Source organism: Peromyscus leucopus, chromosome 8b, assembly GCF_004664715.2.
Source record: "Peromyscus leucopus breed LL Stock chromosome 8b, UCI_PerLeu_2.1, whole genome shotgun sequence".
Classification (NCBI taxonomy): Eukaryota; Metazoa; Chordata; class Mammalia; order Rodentia; family Cricetidae; genus Peromyscus; species Peromyscus leucopus.
The window spans coordinates 40,736,841-40,753,247 of NC_051086.1; the positions used below are offsets into that span (position 1 = coordinate 40,736,841).

General features: G+C 45.1%; 1 protein-coding gene and 1 pseudogene across 1 annotated transcript; one reads left to right on the forward strand and one right to left on the reverse strand.

Annotated features, from left to right (window-relative positions):
* Mrpl22 (mitochondrial ribosomal protein L22) lies at nt 1–15,402 on the forward strand. Its single transcript, XM_028863175.2, has 7 exons — nt 1–89; nt 170–218; nt 4,412–4,529; nt 7,796–7,861; nt 8,550–8,627; nt 9,671–9,740; nt 15,108–15,402. Exons 1-7 carry the CDS (start codon nt 62–64, stop codon nt 15,317–15,319), a joined length of 621 nt encoding a protein of 206 aa, XP_028719008.1. The 5' UTR covers nt 1–61; the 3' UTR covers nt 15,320–15,402.
* Nucleotides 6,225–6,888, reverse strand: LOC114688609 (annotated as a pseudogene).
* Nucleotides 15,403–16,407: the final 1,005 nt, after the last annotated feature.

A 16,407-nucleotide genomic window follows, 5' to 3' on the forward strand; every position in this document is an offset into this window, starting at 1 on the left:
CTGCGCATGCGTGCAGTCAGCACGGTGGCGCTTGAACTCCGGGGCTTCCGTACAGCCAGACATGGCGGCGGCAGTGCTGCGGCAGTTGGGTAAGGTTTAAGGCTTTCCTAGAATTTGGGGACGGGGAGACAGTGAGAGTCAGAGTTGACAGCTCGTATTCATGTTGCAGGTGCGCTGTGGGTACCTAACCTGAGGATCCGGGCATCGCAGACCCTGCGGTAAGTCTCCTGCCGTGGAGATTCTCGCGGCACAGGCTGCGCCGCGTCTGCATCCCTGACAGGGCGCTGGTGTGCCAGGCTGTGCTTTGGGCCTCGGTGGAAGGGCCGCTCGGCCAGAGACTGAGCTTTGTAAGCCTGTGAGGACTGTTGCCCCCGAGGGCACCTCTCAGTGGTTTCTGAACAGCCTCTTCCTATTTTCTGGCCACGATTCGACTCTTCCATGTCGTGTGGTATTCCAGCAAACGTCCTAGCTACTTCTGTGGTTACTTCCGTGGGCAAGGACCGTTGGGAGGTTTGCCTGACATTGTGCAGAACGCACTCTCGGTGTTGTCTCTCAGCGCCTCAGGCAACTGGAGAGTTTTGACTCTTTTGCTCTGCAGAGCGTTCTGGAGCCTCTTGAGAAAAGCTTTTCATTTTTTTTTTTTTGTTTGTTTGTTTGTTTGTGAGTCTCTCTACATAGGTCAGGCTGGCCTCCACCTCCCAGTCTTAGGTTGGGATCCCAGGCCGTGCAACATCATGCCAGGAGGCAAACGTTCTTGTGTAGAAGTTAAGGAATGCAATTGAGTTAGCCCTGGTGTGGAGCCATAGGGTACTGAGGAAGTTTTGATTGCGTATATAGTACTTGTAAATTAATTGCTTTGTTTAGAGCAATATTTCCACTTAATTATGGTGGTTTGGTGCTGCTTGATTCAGCTGAAGACCCATTTGAGTCTTGAGGATGTTGTAAGTATTCATAAAACTTTGCCATTATTAATTCATGGCATACTTCATTCACCAAGCATTATATTTAATTTGCCAAATCTGTATTGAGGACTTGAGAAGTGGAAGGCACTGCTGCATGAAGGGATGTCAGAGGGTGTGCATCTCACTCTGAAGAAATCTTGTTTAATAGTTTATCATACTGGCTTCTTAGAAGAAGGGTTAAAGTCAGAGCCGAGCAGTTCATGGTTCTGTCAACCTGTTGTGAGCGATGATATGAAAAAAATGTTATCAGCCTTAGAGACATGGTCACATTCTTCTTTCTTACACATACAAAAACCGAGGCCCAAAGAAGGGACAGTGTACCCACTGATGTAAACGATGTAGAAATGTAAACACTCACAATTCAAACTGGATAAGGAAGTTTGAAGCTGGGTACTGTAAGGTCTAGAGATGACAGGACAGATAACTGTTCAGTGGGCCTCATTTTCAAAACTCCTGGCCATCAGTACTTATGCTGTGCTAGATACTGCCCGCTGTGATGCGTTAATTACTCATCCAGCAACAACAGAATGAAGTTCTTTTTACTCTCCTATGACATAAAATTATATCTAAATTTACTGAGAGTCCTAAGTGCCAGGTTAACCATTTTACTGGGGTATCTCATTTGCACTGTTTCATTTGGCTTTAAATATATTTGACGGTTTCAACACCTTAAAGACACTACCTTCACGAATGCCAGGGTTGTCCCATGCTGGCCTGTGGGGTCATCTGTAAGTGGCTCCCAGGCTCCTTTCATGTGCTTCTGTGGTCTGTGCAAGCTTGCTTGGCTTGTGATCTGGCAGACTATTTCTTACCTGTTTTGCGTACTTTCTGCTTTAGAATCTTGTGACCAGCCACTTCCTCCAGAAGTTTGTTTCTTTTCAGTAGAAAATGGTATTTCAAGAACATAGTCTGGGGTCTAGGGTACTCATGGCTTCCAGGTGGGTCATTTACTGTAGGAAATTTCAATCCTTTTCTTACATAGGGATCTGCTGGCTCCCACACCAAGACTCTCAGTTTTCAGTGACACTGGGGAAGAACATAGAATAGAAAGATATAATCATGGGGGCTGGATGGATGGCTCAGAGGTTATAGCACTGGCTGCTCTTCCAGAGGACCTGCTTCCAATTCCTAGTACCACGTGTTGGCTAACAACCTCTGTAATTCCAGAAGATCTGATGCCCTCTTTTGGCCTCCAAGAGTAATACATATTGTGATGAGGACTTACATATAGGCAAAAAACTCATACCCATACAATAATAGTAAGTGTTTATAATGTATAAATACTAAACTGGGTTGAGTGTGGTGGTGCACGCCTTTAATCCCAGCACTTGGGAGGCAGAGGCATATGGATCTCTGTGAGTTTGAGGCCAGCCTGGTCTCTGTATAACAGCCAGGACAGCCAGGGCTGTTATGTAGAGAAACCCTGTCACAAAAAAACAAAACAAACAAACAAACAAACCCCCCCCCAAAACAAAAAACAGCCAAACAAACAAAAACCTGGGCTTGGTGGTGAACACCTTTAATCCTAGCACTCAGGAGGCAGAGGCAAGTGGATGTCTGTGAGTTCAAGGCCAACCTAGTCTATAGAGAGCTCCAGGACAGCCAAGACTACATAGAGAGACCCTGACTTAAAAAAGCCATACATACAAAATTAAAATATATATATAAATAATAAAATAGTTACTCATTTTTCTTACTTCAACAAGGACTTTTAAACTGAAGGGGGACATGAGCATTCTTGTTTCAGAAGGGTTTCCTTGTGGTGCTCAGGCATGGAAAGAGGGGTTGGAGCCAGGTGGTGGTGGTGCACGCCTTTAATCACATGGCTGGGGAGGCAGAGGCAGGCAGATCTCTGAGTTCGAGGCCAGCCTGGTCTACATAGTGAATTCCAGGACAACCAGGGCTATACAAAGAAACCCTGACTTGGAAAAAAAAAGAGGGTTAGAAACTTGGTGAGGTGGTGGAAGAGCAGTGATCAAGAGGTCTGTGGAAGATGCAGTCCTGAACTAGGGTGGTTGCAGTGTCTTCATCTATAGCAAACTGTGGGATAGAGTTAGGCATTTTAGAAAAGATTCCTGATTACTCATTGTTTTCACTTTCTTATTATTGCATTGGGAGGTGGCTGCACCTTTCAGATGGGTCCTAGTGGGAAGAAGTTAGGTCACTGGGGGCCATGGCTTTGAAATACCTTTCCTTCCTGCCTTCCCACTACCCTGAAGTGGGAAGATCCTCTTCATTCTTGCAGTGCGTTCTTGTCATGCATCCTTGCCGTGCATTCTTGCTGTGACAGAGTAGGCCACCCTGGGTCTAGAGCAACAGGGCCAAGTACCATGGACAATAAACTAATACACCAAGCATTTGAGAGACAGTTCTTGGTAGTATCAATAAGACTTGGTGGCTGGCCCTGGCAGGGAAGTTGAAGATGTACTCCAGGACACTGCTTTCCAAGAAGGGTTTATTTAGTCATATAGAGTGGCTGCTACTGGGAAGACAGGAGGAAGAATGAACATTGGGGTGTGCAGGCCACGGAATAGTGAATTTAAAGTTTTCATTACCAAGTCCCAATCTGCTAATCAGCATTAACAGAAATCTTTTGCCTCTCTGATGGTTTTCTCTCTCCCCCTTCCCCAGAATTTCTGGACCTCAATTTGTAAATCAGGCAGGCCTCGAACTCACAGAGATCCATCTGCCTCTGCTTCCCAAGTGCTGGAATTAAAGGAGTGTGCAACCACCACCTGGTTCAATACCTAACATTCACATCAGAACTCTCCTGTTCTCAGGTCTGTCCCTTTGCACAGGTGATAAAGGCCTTTGCCATTTGTGACAGTCTGTGTCTTCTCTGTTAGGTGAATCTTATTTAAGAGTTATCTTTCTGAGTGTGGTGGCATGCACCCTTAATCCTAGCACTTGGGAGGCAGAGTTAGGCGGATCTCTGTGAGTTTGAGGCCAGTCTGGTCTACAGAGTGAGTTCCAGGACAGCCAGAGCTACATTATGAGACCCTGTCTCAAATAACCCCCACCCAAAAAAAGTTGCCTGAAGCCACTCTGAAGTCCTCTGCTGACTTCCCTGTGCTTTAGTTTCATCTTGTCTAGTTGTTTCATCTATTTGTCTTGCATATTCAACAGAGTTGGGGAACTCTACTGGTCAGATAAGGAATAAGTCCACTGTATCTTCTTCCAGTCTTTATTAGGACTAAATTGTTAGTATTCATCTATCAGGGCCAAGAGTAGGTTAATACCTGCTCACTGTTTGGCTTACACAAACTGCAAGCTCTCATTTTAGCCTCCAACTAAACGAGTTCTGTGGTGTCTGAATAAAGCCTTCTGTTAGATGAACTGGATCAACTTCCAGTTGTGAGCCTGAAATTGCCCAAATGGTGGTGATGTGTCTTCCAAAACTGCAGAAAAGTTCCAAGTTTCCATCGTCTTACAGATTTCTTTCCTTTCAGAGTTCTACCCCAATCATGTATCCACACAAGTGCTTCTCTTGACATTTCTCGAAGATGGGAGAAGAAGAATAAGATTGTTTACCCACCACAACTTCCTGGTGAACCTCGGAGACCAGCAGTAAGTTTATGGGTAGAAGTAATCTCTTAATTTTTTTTTTCCTTTTGAGTCAGGTCTTACACAGTTTAGGCTGGTATTGAATTCAGCATTTAGCCCAGGATGGCTTTGAACTTACAGAAATCTGCCTGTCTCTGCCTCCCAAGTGCTGGGATTGAAGGTGTGCACCACAGTGTCCTGCCTGACAGTCCTTGTGTTCTTATGTGTCCAGCAGTGAGTTTTTTGTTCCGTGTTAAAGGGAGATCATGCAGTAATTTATATGTTCTAATGAACTGACTTAAGCATACCAGATTGCGTCTGTATCTTAGGTTGCCAGTTGCAATGGGCCAGGTCAAATTGATTAGGGAAATGAAATCAGTAAGATACACTCACGACACGGAACAAATAAGACCTGCTGCTGATCCGGCTCTTCTTGTCCTGCCGTTCTGCCCAAGGGCACCAGTTGCAAGCCATGCTTCTTTGTACTTGCTCCTGCTCCGACCACCTGAGAGCGTGTGCGACCCCTCTCCTCCATTCTTAATCAGTCACATACTCAGAGAGGACCACGCCCCCATAGGGCTAGTCACCCTAATACCATTGAGTGAAAGATTGAATCCCCCAAACAACCAATGCTGTTGCTTCTGCTTGCCTTTATCAGTCTTTTGAGCCAACCTAAGGGCTTGGAGTGCTCATTTTTCACTGTGTGAGGCTTTTTGGTGACTTTTTAAGTTTTAATTTTAATTTTTTGTCTTTTTTTTTTTTTTTGAAACGGAATCTATGTAGCCTTGGCTATTCTCATTATAGAGTTCAGACTGGCCTCAGACTCACAGAGATCTGCCTGCCTCTTCATCCTGGGTGCCAGGATTAAAGCTGTGCACCACCATGCCCTGCTGATGAATTACTGGTAGTGCAGCATGATGAGTTGGCACGAGTCGCCTTCGCCATTGTGTATTTGAATATAGGTACAATTACTGTTTTGTTTCTCTTTGTAACGTACAGTCCCCTGACCCTCAGGTTTTTATTAAATCATTGGATGCCTACCAAAGATGTATCTTACTTGTAGCTGCTCAGTAATACAATTGTTATTTTACATATGTCCAACTGCCAGGGTTATTCTGGTCTGAGATGTAAAGCAGCCTCCAGCTCTAAGTGAGTGTGTGGTGGCCTGCATACACAGCTGCTGAAACGTTTAGGAATCACACGGGAGCACTACCACATCCAGTGTGAGCACTTCCAGGGCTCGAGTCCAGCACTAGGCAAACATTCTCACAACTGAGCCGCAACTCCAGCCATCTAACTAAAAAAAAAAGTTAGTTAAAAATATATTTTAAAAAATTTTTTTTGTTAAAAGATAATGGCAATGTTTATTAGGAATGAAAATACTGTATAAAAAATATTAACACGGAACGGTGGGTTGACAGTTGAAGACCATCAAGATAAATACAGTCCAATAAGTTAGCGCACCCGCACAGCGGGGCGAGGCTCAGCAAGCTCGGGAAAATCTTTGGCGAAGAGCAGTAGCCGGGCCCCCCGGGGGGCATCTCCTGGGCTCCTGGGATCCTGTTTGACGCGGCCACGTGGGCTGGTTCCTGGCTCGACTGGTCTCTGTGGGAAGAGGACTGAGTCAGGAGCTGTCCTAGAGCAGGTCGGGGTGCAGCCTATAAGCCTCCAAGAGGGGCGAGGCTCAGCAAGCATGGGGAAAATCTTTGGCGAAGAGCAGTAGCCGCCCCCCCCCGGGGGGGGCATCTCCTGGGCTCCTGGGCTCCTGTTTGACACAGCCGCATCGTGGGTCTCCAGTGCAGACAAAGGCAGCACTCACCACGGACTCGGGGAGCGCGGCTCTTTGGACTCCTCCTGCTCTTCAGACATGATGGGCTGGAGACGGTGGCGGCGGAAGCCTTCCAACGCCCGATGGTTCCGGTACTCGATCAACGCCAGGGTGACGAACGCGTTCCAGCAGCTCTCTTCGGTGCAGCGGAAGTCGATCTCCTTATAGTCAGTGGTGACGACGGTGAAGTACACATGCTTGCGGGTGTGCTCCACGCAGTCCACCTTGAGGATGGAGTGGAAGCGCAGCTCCTTAGCTCGCTCGCTGGCCGGGAGAAGAGGCGCAGGCGGTCGTCGGTGAGCACGCCGTGCTTTTTCCAGAGCTCCAACAGGCTGTCGCTTCGCTTCTCCAGCTGCCCTTCTCGAAGAATCTCGCCGGGGGTCGTCATGAGTTTTGAAGCCATTGGGAAAGGATGGATGTATCAAACGCGCTCGTTCTGCCCTTTTTAATTTTTTTAAGTGGTAGTAGGGCTAACAGTTGGAAGAAGGTGAACTTCAGAGTCTTCAGGAAAGTTAGGGAGTATCTTAGTGTTTCTATTGCTGTGAAAAGACATGATGGCGACAGCAACTCTTTTTTTTTTTTTTTTTTCCCCAAGACAGGGGTTCTGTGTGTAACAGTGCTAGCTGTCCTGGAACTCACTCTGTAGACCAGGCTGGCCTCAAACTCACAAAGATCCACCTGCTTCTGCCTCTCAAGTGCTGGGATTAAAGAAGTGCACCACCACTGCCCAGCATCAGCACCTCTTATAAAGGAAAACATTTAATTGGGGCTGGCTATAGGTTCAGAGATTTAGTCTATTATTATCTTGGTGGAAGCATGGTGGTGTGCAGGCAGATGTGGGGCTGGAGAGGTAGCTGAGAGTTCTACATGAAGATGGGCAGGCAGCAGAAAGAGAGAGAAAGCCCCTGGGCCTGGCTTGAGCTTCTGGAACCTCAAAGCCCACCCCAGTGACACACTTCTTCCAACAAGGCCAAACCTACTCTAACAAGCCCACACATCCTAATCCTTTCAAATAATACCACTCCCCATGAGTCTTTGGAGTCCATTTCCATTCAAACCACCAGAGAAGGCACCCATGCTGGACTTGGATTCCTCCATGCCTGGCTTTTCCCTGTGCTTGCTGGCTTTCAGGTCTTATGCAAACCACTTGGTTGTTGGTTTCAGTTTATAAAAGGATTATAAGATGGTTCCTCTCCCTACTCAACTTACTAAAAACTGTGACTTGTTCAGTAGTTGATGGGTTAAAGAATTACAGTTTCTGTTTCTGCCTTACTAATCTTTGAACATAGACTTTGAAAAAAGCAAACTTTGTGTAAAAGGAGAATCTCTGGGGTCTTTGTAGTGTTTTATGTGCTGTGACAACAGTGTTGTCATTGGGCATAGAGTATGGGAGCTAATAGTTATGTCACGGTCACTTTGATAAACCTGCTACCACATGTTTTTTTTTTCTTCCCACTTCAAGGAAATTTACCATTGTAGGAGACAAATAAAATACAGCAAGGACAAGATGTGGTATCTGGCAAAATTGGTAAGCTAACATGACTACTCCCACGTAATACCCAGAAAAAGAAGCTGTGTGTTTCCTCTGAAGACTTGATGATTATTACCTCAACTTTCCCAAAGGTTAGGGAATGTCATTTTGTGTTCAGTGATGAGCAGGTCATCAAGAGAGACACTAACTCACAGTGGAAATAGACACTGAAACAAGGGCAGCAGAGTCACCAACAACTGGAGGACCCAGGGCACCTGCTTGCTCATCTGTAGTAGTTTTAGTACCGTGACTCTAGTTCTTAAGTGTTTATCTTGGAGAAGGAGAGAGACCCCAGGACACTTGCTTGCTTACCTGTACAGACAGGTTGAACTTCATGATACTGTTGGTTCTTGCATATTCTCCTTGGTGAGGAGCAAAGAGAAATGCAGCAATACAGAACCATTTATCCCATGTGTGGAGGATGAGTGTGGTTGACATCAGCCTGTCTCAGTTGTGTCTGCCTTAATAGTTCTGAAACTGTTGTACATAAAGCTGTTTTGTGTTTACAGCATGTAAGTTTAATTTTTAACTAAAAGATAGGATGCCTTTCAAACCTTTTTTCTATTTTGCTTGGTTTTAATTCACAGTTTCTAGAATTCTAACTGATTATTTAAGGTTCTTGCTGTCAAGAAGAAAGGAAACATTGCTTTTGAGAAGACGTTTGTTCATTTCTGTCTCCCTTTAGATACGAGGCATGTCCATTGATCAGGCTTTGGCTCAGTTGGAGTTCAATGATAAAAAGGGGGCTCAAATAATTAAAGAGGTAAGACTTGGTGGTTGGAAGGGATGGTTATGCAGCTGTCTTTAAGCCTAAATCTTGGATTCCTAAGATTTGTAGTGTAAATGTATTTTTTTTATGAGATGCAGATTCAGGGCTCCCAGTTTTCTTAAGTTCCTTATTCCTGAGAAATAGATGCTTTACATGCATTTTTCCTCAGATACCTTTATATGCATCTGACACTTTTTTTTGTATTGTTGATGAAATGATTGGAAGCCTTTTTAACAAATGACTGGCCCTTATTTTGGAGTGATGCTAAAGATTAAACTCAGGGCCTAGCATATGCTAGGGATATACTCTACCACTAAACTGCACTTCCAGCCCAGATTCGGTATGGTTTTTATTTCTCACAATAGTCTTTTTTGAGGGGTGGGGAGCCAACTTCCACAATGAGAACTTAAAATTTGGTATAAGCAGTTGGACGGAAGAAGCCCTGGCATGGCACTCAGGACACTTGGAAGCTTGTTGTCTCTGATGCTTCTCCTGTGGTCATCGGTTTGTATTTGTATATAGGTAGTCCCTATGGTCTCCAATGCCTCACTGGGCACAGTCCTAATGTACTAGGCACATGGCTGTTCCCTTTAGAATACGGGAGTCCCTGACTCATATTCATTGTTCCTTCCAATGGCATGACTTGGTGTATGGGCTCTCCTCCCTTCCCTTACAGAGCCTCAACAGGGCCATAGGCCCTACGTTAGTTCTGAGAAAGGGATATTTTCTTGTCCCTTTTCCTTGGTACAACCAGCATTTTTTGTTTGCTTAAAAAAGTTTACTGTGGCTGGGAATGGGAGGCAGAGGCAGACCAATCTCTGATTTCCATGCAGCCAGAGCTGCAAAGTGAGCCCTTGTCTCAAAAAACAAAGCAAAACCCCTCACCACTAAATAAATAAACAAATAAATAAATAAATAAAAGTTCACTGTGAAGTGAAGGTTTGACTAGGCATATTTTAGACATAGCAAAAGATGAGATATTTAATCCCCCTTTAGTTCAAAATCAGTATATGAGCAGTCCTTTCTTGTTGTTTAAGGTACTCTTAGAAGCACAAGACATGGCAGTGAGAGACCATAATGTGGAATTCAGATCCAACTTATATGTAGGTAAGACTTTTTCTATCTTCAGCACTAGGGATGTCTTTCACTTGATGCCAAGTTTGGTGAAAATGGTCTTTGGTGTCTGAATACTTAGGCCAATTGCCTGTTCTGGTAAATGTAGAGACTCACAGAGATTTCCCAGTGAGAACATACTCAGGGTCCAAGAATCTGAGCTTGTTTTACCAGCAGGGCTGCCTAAGAGGATGATTTGATCACTGGTATGGTTGCCAGGTATTTGGAAGGGTCTGCACTTGGCTGTGCAGTGTGCTTTGATCTAGCAAGGAGGAGGTCTTTTTTTTTTTTTTTTTTTTTTTTTTTTTGGTTTTTCGAGACAGGGTTTCTCTGTGTAGCTTTGCGCTTTTCTGAACTCACTTGGTAGCCAGGCTGGCTCGAACTCACAGAGATCCGCCTGGCTCTGCCTCCCGAGTGCTGGGATTAAAGGCGTGCGCAACCACCGCCCGGCAGGAGGAGGTCTTTTACCATGTCCCTTGGCATTGTTATGAAAAGCTGTTTGGAGAAGCAGAAAGGGCCATTGGGTTTTGATGTAGGTCCTCCTGAAGCTATCCTGTGAAGTTTCTTATCCCTCTCTCCTCCTCATAGGAACTCTTTTAAAAGGTGGGATCTGGCCTCCCACAGATGATGCCAGAACTGGGGACTTGGGCACAGAGGAAATAAGTGGGGGAGGGAGCCCTGTGGAAGCAGTTGGACATGACTGGTTTTGTATTAAGGTTAAGGTGGTGGTATTTTATTCTTCAGGAGCAAAAGCTAAATATAGAAAAGTTAGGCTCAGCAAATCTCTCTCTGAGTCTCTCTAGGTTTCTCTCTTTTTCTCTCAATTTCTATCTATTAAATTAGGAAAAAATATAGGGCTTAGGTATAGGAATATTGTGTGGAAGAAACTTAGGGTAAGAGTAGAATTTCTCTAGTACCAGACTTGAAAACAGTGTTGAGGAACAAGCAGCTACTGCGGACTTAGCAGTCTGAGAAAGAAAAGCCGCAATCAGGCATGGAAATAATATGCAGATTTCTGTATATTCAATTGTAGAGAGTTGAAAACCAGGGGAGTTAAGGTAGAACAGCAAAGGTTACAGAGGTTCTGGAGTTCGTAGAGGAGCTGTGTCTTGATTTCCTGACTACAGGACTCTGGATGCAGACTCTGGGGAGAGTCGGAGTTGAAATGAAACAATATTATGAGAAATGTGGACCAGAAAAGATTCTCATGGAAGCTTTTGGCCTGTGGGCATTAATTTGGTACAGCTTAGATCTAAGTCCTGAGTGGCAGGGGGAATTTTCCCTGAGGCAGATATGAGTGGAACAAGACCTTCCATTCCACTGGAGCTGCTGCTAGATGAGAACACTTTTACAACATCGTTCAATCAGAGTCAGTTCCCTCTTGGCCATGAAGCCAAGTTTAAGAAATGGAAGTCTTAGGATGAGACCAGGGAGGAACTGAAGGACTTGAAATATTTAGTAATTTCTTTTTCCCCAAAACTGCAGGCTCTTCAGGTCTCTCCTTCTCAGAAGGATACTCATCTTCCTTTTGTAGGGGCAGAATTAGACTCACCTGGGGGGTTGTCTGTCAGAATGGAAAATTCACTCATAATTGCCCTGGCTCAAATACCTCCTGGAACATGGCACACCTTCTCTGCTGGTTCTGCATCTCCCCTTTAAGCTATTGTTACAGAAGCAGCTATCAGAATGTAGGAGGTGCAAGGCTTTCAAATGTTCCCTGTAATTGAACAGCCAAGACACCCAGGGTAATATAGTGCAAGTGAATGTAAAGGGAGCCAGGGTACAGCAGCTGCAACTGGCTGGGCTAGGTTGCCTCCTGGACCCGGAAGGGCTGCTCAAGAACTAACTTGTAGCAGAGGGGCGGCATTCAGATGAGCAGCACAAGGCACACCCTCAGGGCCTCAGGATGCTGGGGTCTCTAGGTGGGCAGGCTCAGAGACAGGAGGTGCAGACAGACTGGGACAGTAAAAAAGCTGAATGGAGCTAGCAGCCAAAGTCACACAGTTTCTGTTTGGTGGCTGAGCAGAAAGCTTTCAGAAAGGAGCTCTGTAGCCTCTCAGTTAGGATGGCAGCTACCTTTGCCGTGAGGCAAGGTTCCTCAGGAAAGACTGCTATAAAATGTTGCTGTAACTGAGAGTGGGGTTTCAGCAGTGCTTGTTTGAGTTGAACTGAGTTGTTGCATGCAGTGGAGCAGCAACAAATTTGGGACTCCTCATGTTTGGAACTGTTTGCCTAAAAGTCATTACGACTTGGACTGCTAAAAGGGACTTCAGAGTGGCTGACAAGCCAGGCCCTGATCTTGGGCTGTCAGTGGAACTTTAAGACTATTATTAGAACTGAGTTTTTTGAGCTTTTGCAGACCTCAGAAATGAAACAGTTTTGAGTTCATCTACAAGTTTAACTGTAGTGACTCCTGATTCATGTACCCTCTGTCTTGTTGGAAGAACATGTAAATAGCTCTGTTAAGAGTGCTCTGTTAGATGTTTGCTAAAGTTGCAAAGTAGTCCTATAGAGAGTTTGCTTTTGAATGTAAGTTTGTAAGAATTCTAAATATGTATAGTAATATTCATGCTAGTTGTAAATATTATAGTAATATTTATACTAGAATTATGTTAATCTGTTGATATTAATGAACTATGGTTTGGTGAATCTAAGAGAGTCTTTAAGTTTGATGTGGTTGCATCAGGAGTTTTTTGACTTATTTGATGTGTTTGCATCAAGAATTTATTGATTTACAGAAGGGCTTGGCACAGCTAAGGCTGTTATAGACATCTTAGACCCATTAAAAAAGGACATTCCATCTTGGTCATCCTCTACTCCTTTATTGGGGCTGTGGCTGCCATAGGGATTGCTGTGGTTGTCCCAGCTACTTGCAGCTCTTAGTAGGGACCTGAGTCAGAGCCAAGTTAAGCTCTGTAATTCCCCCTACCAGTGTCTGGTAGTCAGGGGTGGGTAAAGTTGTTCTTCCTAGTTGCCAACCTAAGGCAGAGTGTGCTTGATGGAAAATGCTTGATGGAAAGTATATTTCCAGGATGGGAAGGCTGACTAGGGAAGAAGGATGACCTATGACAGGCACAGTCTATCTGAGAGGTCTAAGGGGCCCTTTATTATATTAAGAAGAGGGAGATGTAGAGACCCATATAGGTTTCCTAGTGAGAATTGAGGAATTTAGGGCCCAAGAATCTGAGCTTGCTTTACTAAGCAGGGCTGCATGAGGGAATGATGGGTGTGGTTTCCAGGTGTTTGGAAGGGTCAACACTGGGCTGTGTGGTGTGCTTTGATCTAGCAAGGGGGAGGTCTTTTGCCCCTCCCCTTGGCATTGTTACAAAAAGCCCTTTTGAAGAGGCAGAAGGGGCCATTGGGTTTTGATCCAGGTCTTCCTGAAGCTATCCTGTGTTTCTTTCTCCTCTTTGCCACCATCTTTCTATCTGAAAGTTTCTTATCCCTTTCTCCCCCTCATAGGAACCCTTTTAAAAGGTGGGAGCTGGCCTCCCACAGGTAAGGACTTTCTTTTAGCGCTTAGCACCTCAGTGTTAATCTGTCTGAGTGATAGATGTGCTAACTTCTAGCTGCCTGTTCTGAATGAGACTCAGGGTATGGATTCTCTCACCAGTGCTTATTACACAAGGATTTTAGTATTTTAGGCAGCTCATGCTGCCACCCTTTAGCCACAATAAAACTGAGAACAACCACAAATTATCTAAAAGATGGATTAATTGTTGTGTCGGTGCACATACCTTTAGTACCAGCACCCAGGAGGCAGAGGCAGGTGGCTCTCTGAGTTCAAGGCCTGCTGGGTCTACATGATGATTTCCAAGACAGTTAGAGCTACACAGAGAGACTATCTCAGAGTAGGGGTTGTTGTGGGGGAGAAAAGATGAATTGCCAGGTGGAAGGAGGTCAATAAAGGATTGCATGTAAACTCTAAGGGTCTTTTTATAATGTGCCTCTGCCATAAGAGTAACTGAAATGGAGCCTTCTTGTCATCAGGGTGAAAGAACTGATGATTTATGAAAGAGAGAAAGAGAAAAACACAGACAGACCAAAATCGCTGAATCATCTAATCAATGAGCAGGCAAATGAATTACACAGTTCTTAAGAGAAAAATGTAAAATACATGAACAAAAGTTCAATATCCTCAGCCAGAGTGGGCAGTGGGAGCCTTAAACACCTCTGTGGGAATATAATGTAGTGCAGCCACTATGAGAATCAATATGAAGAGCTCTCCAAAACTGAAACCAACCACATGATGCAGCCACAGCACTCCTAAGCACACATCCAAATGTCTTTGAGTCAGCATACCATAGACTCCTGCCCACCGTGTTTAGTGGGGCAGTGTTCAGAATATCCAAGATAGTCCATATGCACATGGCACAGTGTGCACCATAGCCTGTTTGTGGAGGTCAGAGGACAGTTCTGTGGAATCATGTCTCTGCACCTCTGTGTGGATTCCAAGGGCAAACTCAGGTTGTCAGGCCTGCATGGCAAGTGCCTTACATAGTCATTTACCAGCCCTGTTCCTGCCTTGTTCACCTGAGTGCTGGGGATGGAATTCCCTTCGCTTGCAGGACCATCTACAGTCTGTGCCAATGCGCGTCTCTCATTTCCTCTTGTTTGTGTGCCTCTTAAAAAATACTTGGTATCAGTGTGCCCTGTTGTCTTCCTAAACAAGCTGAGTGTGCTCCCATCAGGCAGGATGCCTTTACTGCCATCTGACAGGAACAGGGATGGAGGGGGATTCTGGTCTCAGGTCAGGTTTCTCCTCAGGGATGCCTCTTTTATTTAGGACTGCCTTTATAGCCTGGCATGGTGGTGCATGCTTTTAATCCCAGCACTCTGGAGGTAGAGGCAAGCAGATCTCTGTGAGTTCGAAGCCAGCCTGGTCTACAGAATGAGTTCCAGGACAGCCAGGGCTACACAGAGAAACCCTGTCTCGAAAAACAAACAAAACAAAAGACTGGCCTTGAATTTGCTCTGTAGCTAAGGATGGCATTGAAATCCAGATCTTCCTGCAATTGCTTCCTGGATTTCAGGCACCAGCACCATGCCTTTAGTATATGCCATATTAGATTTGTTTAATTCGTGAAACTTGCATTAATTGAAAGTGTTACCATGTTTTCTGTCTTTCTCCAGCATAAACTGTGTGGCAGCAGGGTCCATGCTTCATCTCCTAGAGCAGTGCATGGTTCCTAGGTCGTGCTCCAGGGACTTGTGGTTGAGATGAGTGTGTTCTAGCCCACCAGCAACCTCTTGTAGTCTTAGGATCTAGTGAAAGATGGGTCAGGGCTTGCTCAGCTGGTCCGGATGGCGTCCTATGGATAGCAGACATGTCCCACCATTCTCTCTTTCTTCCCTCCATAGCTGAGTCGACCTCAGGTCGAGGCCAGTGCCTGAAGCGCATCCGTTACCATGGCCGAGGTCGCTTTGGCATCATGGAGAAGGTCTATTGCCACTATTTTGTGAAGCTGGTGGAAGGACCCCCACCCCTACCCGAAGCACCCAAGACAACAGTCGACCATGCCAAGGAGTATATTCAGCAACTTCGAAACCGGACCATCATCCACAGTCTGTGATGGTCATCCTGGCTCCACAGTGTATATATTTTACATTTGTTTTAAAAAGTAAAAACAAATAGTTTTTATGCTTTGTCATTGAATTATTGAAGTGCAGTGTATGACTGTCATGTTTTTTTTTTTTTTTGCGTGCGTGCGTGCATGCGTGTGTGTGTGTGTGTGTGTGTGTGTGTGTGTGTGTGTGTGTGTAACAGAGGGGGGGGTTCCTATGCAGGTGTGTGGGTGTGCATATTCCTGTGTGCATGTGCAGAGCCAGAGGATGATTTTGTTTCATTTTTCAAGATGAAAGAGGACTTGAGGGGCGTGGTGGCGCTTTATCAGCCTTGGGAGGCAGAGCAGGGATCTCTGTGAGTTGGCAGCTGGTCAATGAGCTCAGGAAAGGCGAAGTATACAGAGAATGTTCGAAAAAAAAAAAAAAAAAAAAAAAAAAAAAAGAAAGAGGACTTGAACCAACCTTAGCATTGCGTTCTAAAACCAGACAGTAGGTGGCGCTCTCATATCGGGAATCAATATCAAAGCAGTGCTGCCTGGCTCTCATAGGTCCCTCCCTCCTCTTCCCTCTCTCCTTCTGTCTCTTCCTCCCTTCCTCTGTCTGTCTGAGAATGACATTAGTATTTTGATGTGATTGCTTGATCTGTATGTTACTGCTTATAGTAGAAACACTTGGAACATTTTAACCAAAATCCTCAATTCCAAGGTCTTTTTAAAAACTTCTTCAGCTTCTCTTCAGTGTAACTACTAGCACAGAGCTTGGTAAATGACAAGATCCTCTTAAGTACTAAGTTTGGGGCCAGGCTAGACAACATGGTACAGATAGCCACAGTAACAAAACCAGCGTGCTATTGGTATGTAAGAAACCTCAGACACACAGAGCAATTGGACACCCCAAGATAAACTCACTTATCCGTAGCACTGGGTCTCAGGCATGGTAGGCAATGCTCTAGCACTCAGGTAAATCCCAGACACTGCTTAAAACCATTACAACAGTGCATTATGAGCAGTTGTTAGGAATGTTTTAGGAGTGTTTAGATAGTTTGCTTGCTGCTCTTGTAGGTGACCTGAGTCTCGTTCCCAGCATTCACATGAGT

What these genes read in the sequence shown, in the direction of transcription:
- Mrpl22 (XM_028863175.2), top strand. Translation starts at nt 62, where the DNA reads ATGGCGGCGGCAGTGCTGCGGCAGTTGG. An exon ending in GGCAGTGCTGCGGCAGTTGG is followed by an intron (nt 90 to 169) that starts GTAAGGTTTAAG and finishes TTCATGTTGCAG; the next exon opens with GTGCGCTGTGGGTACCTAAC. An exon ending in GTGAACCTCGGAGACCAGCA is followed by an intron (nt 4,530 to 7,795) that starts GTAAGTTTATGG and finishes TCCCACTTCAAG; the next exon opens with GAAATTTACCATTGTAGGAG.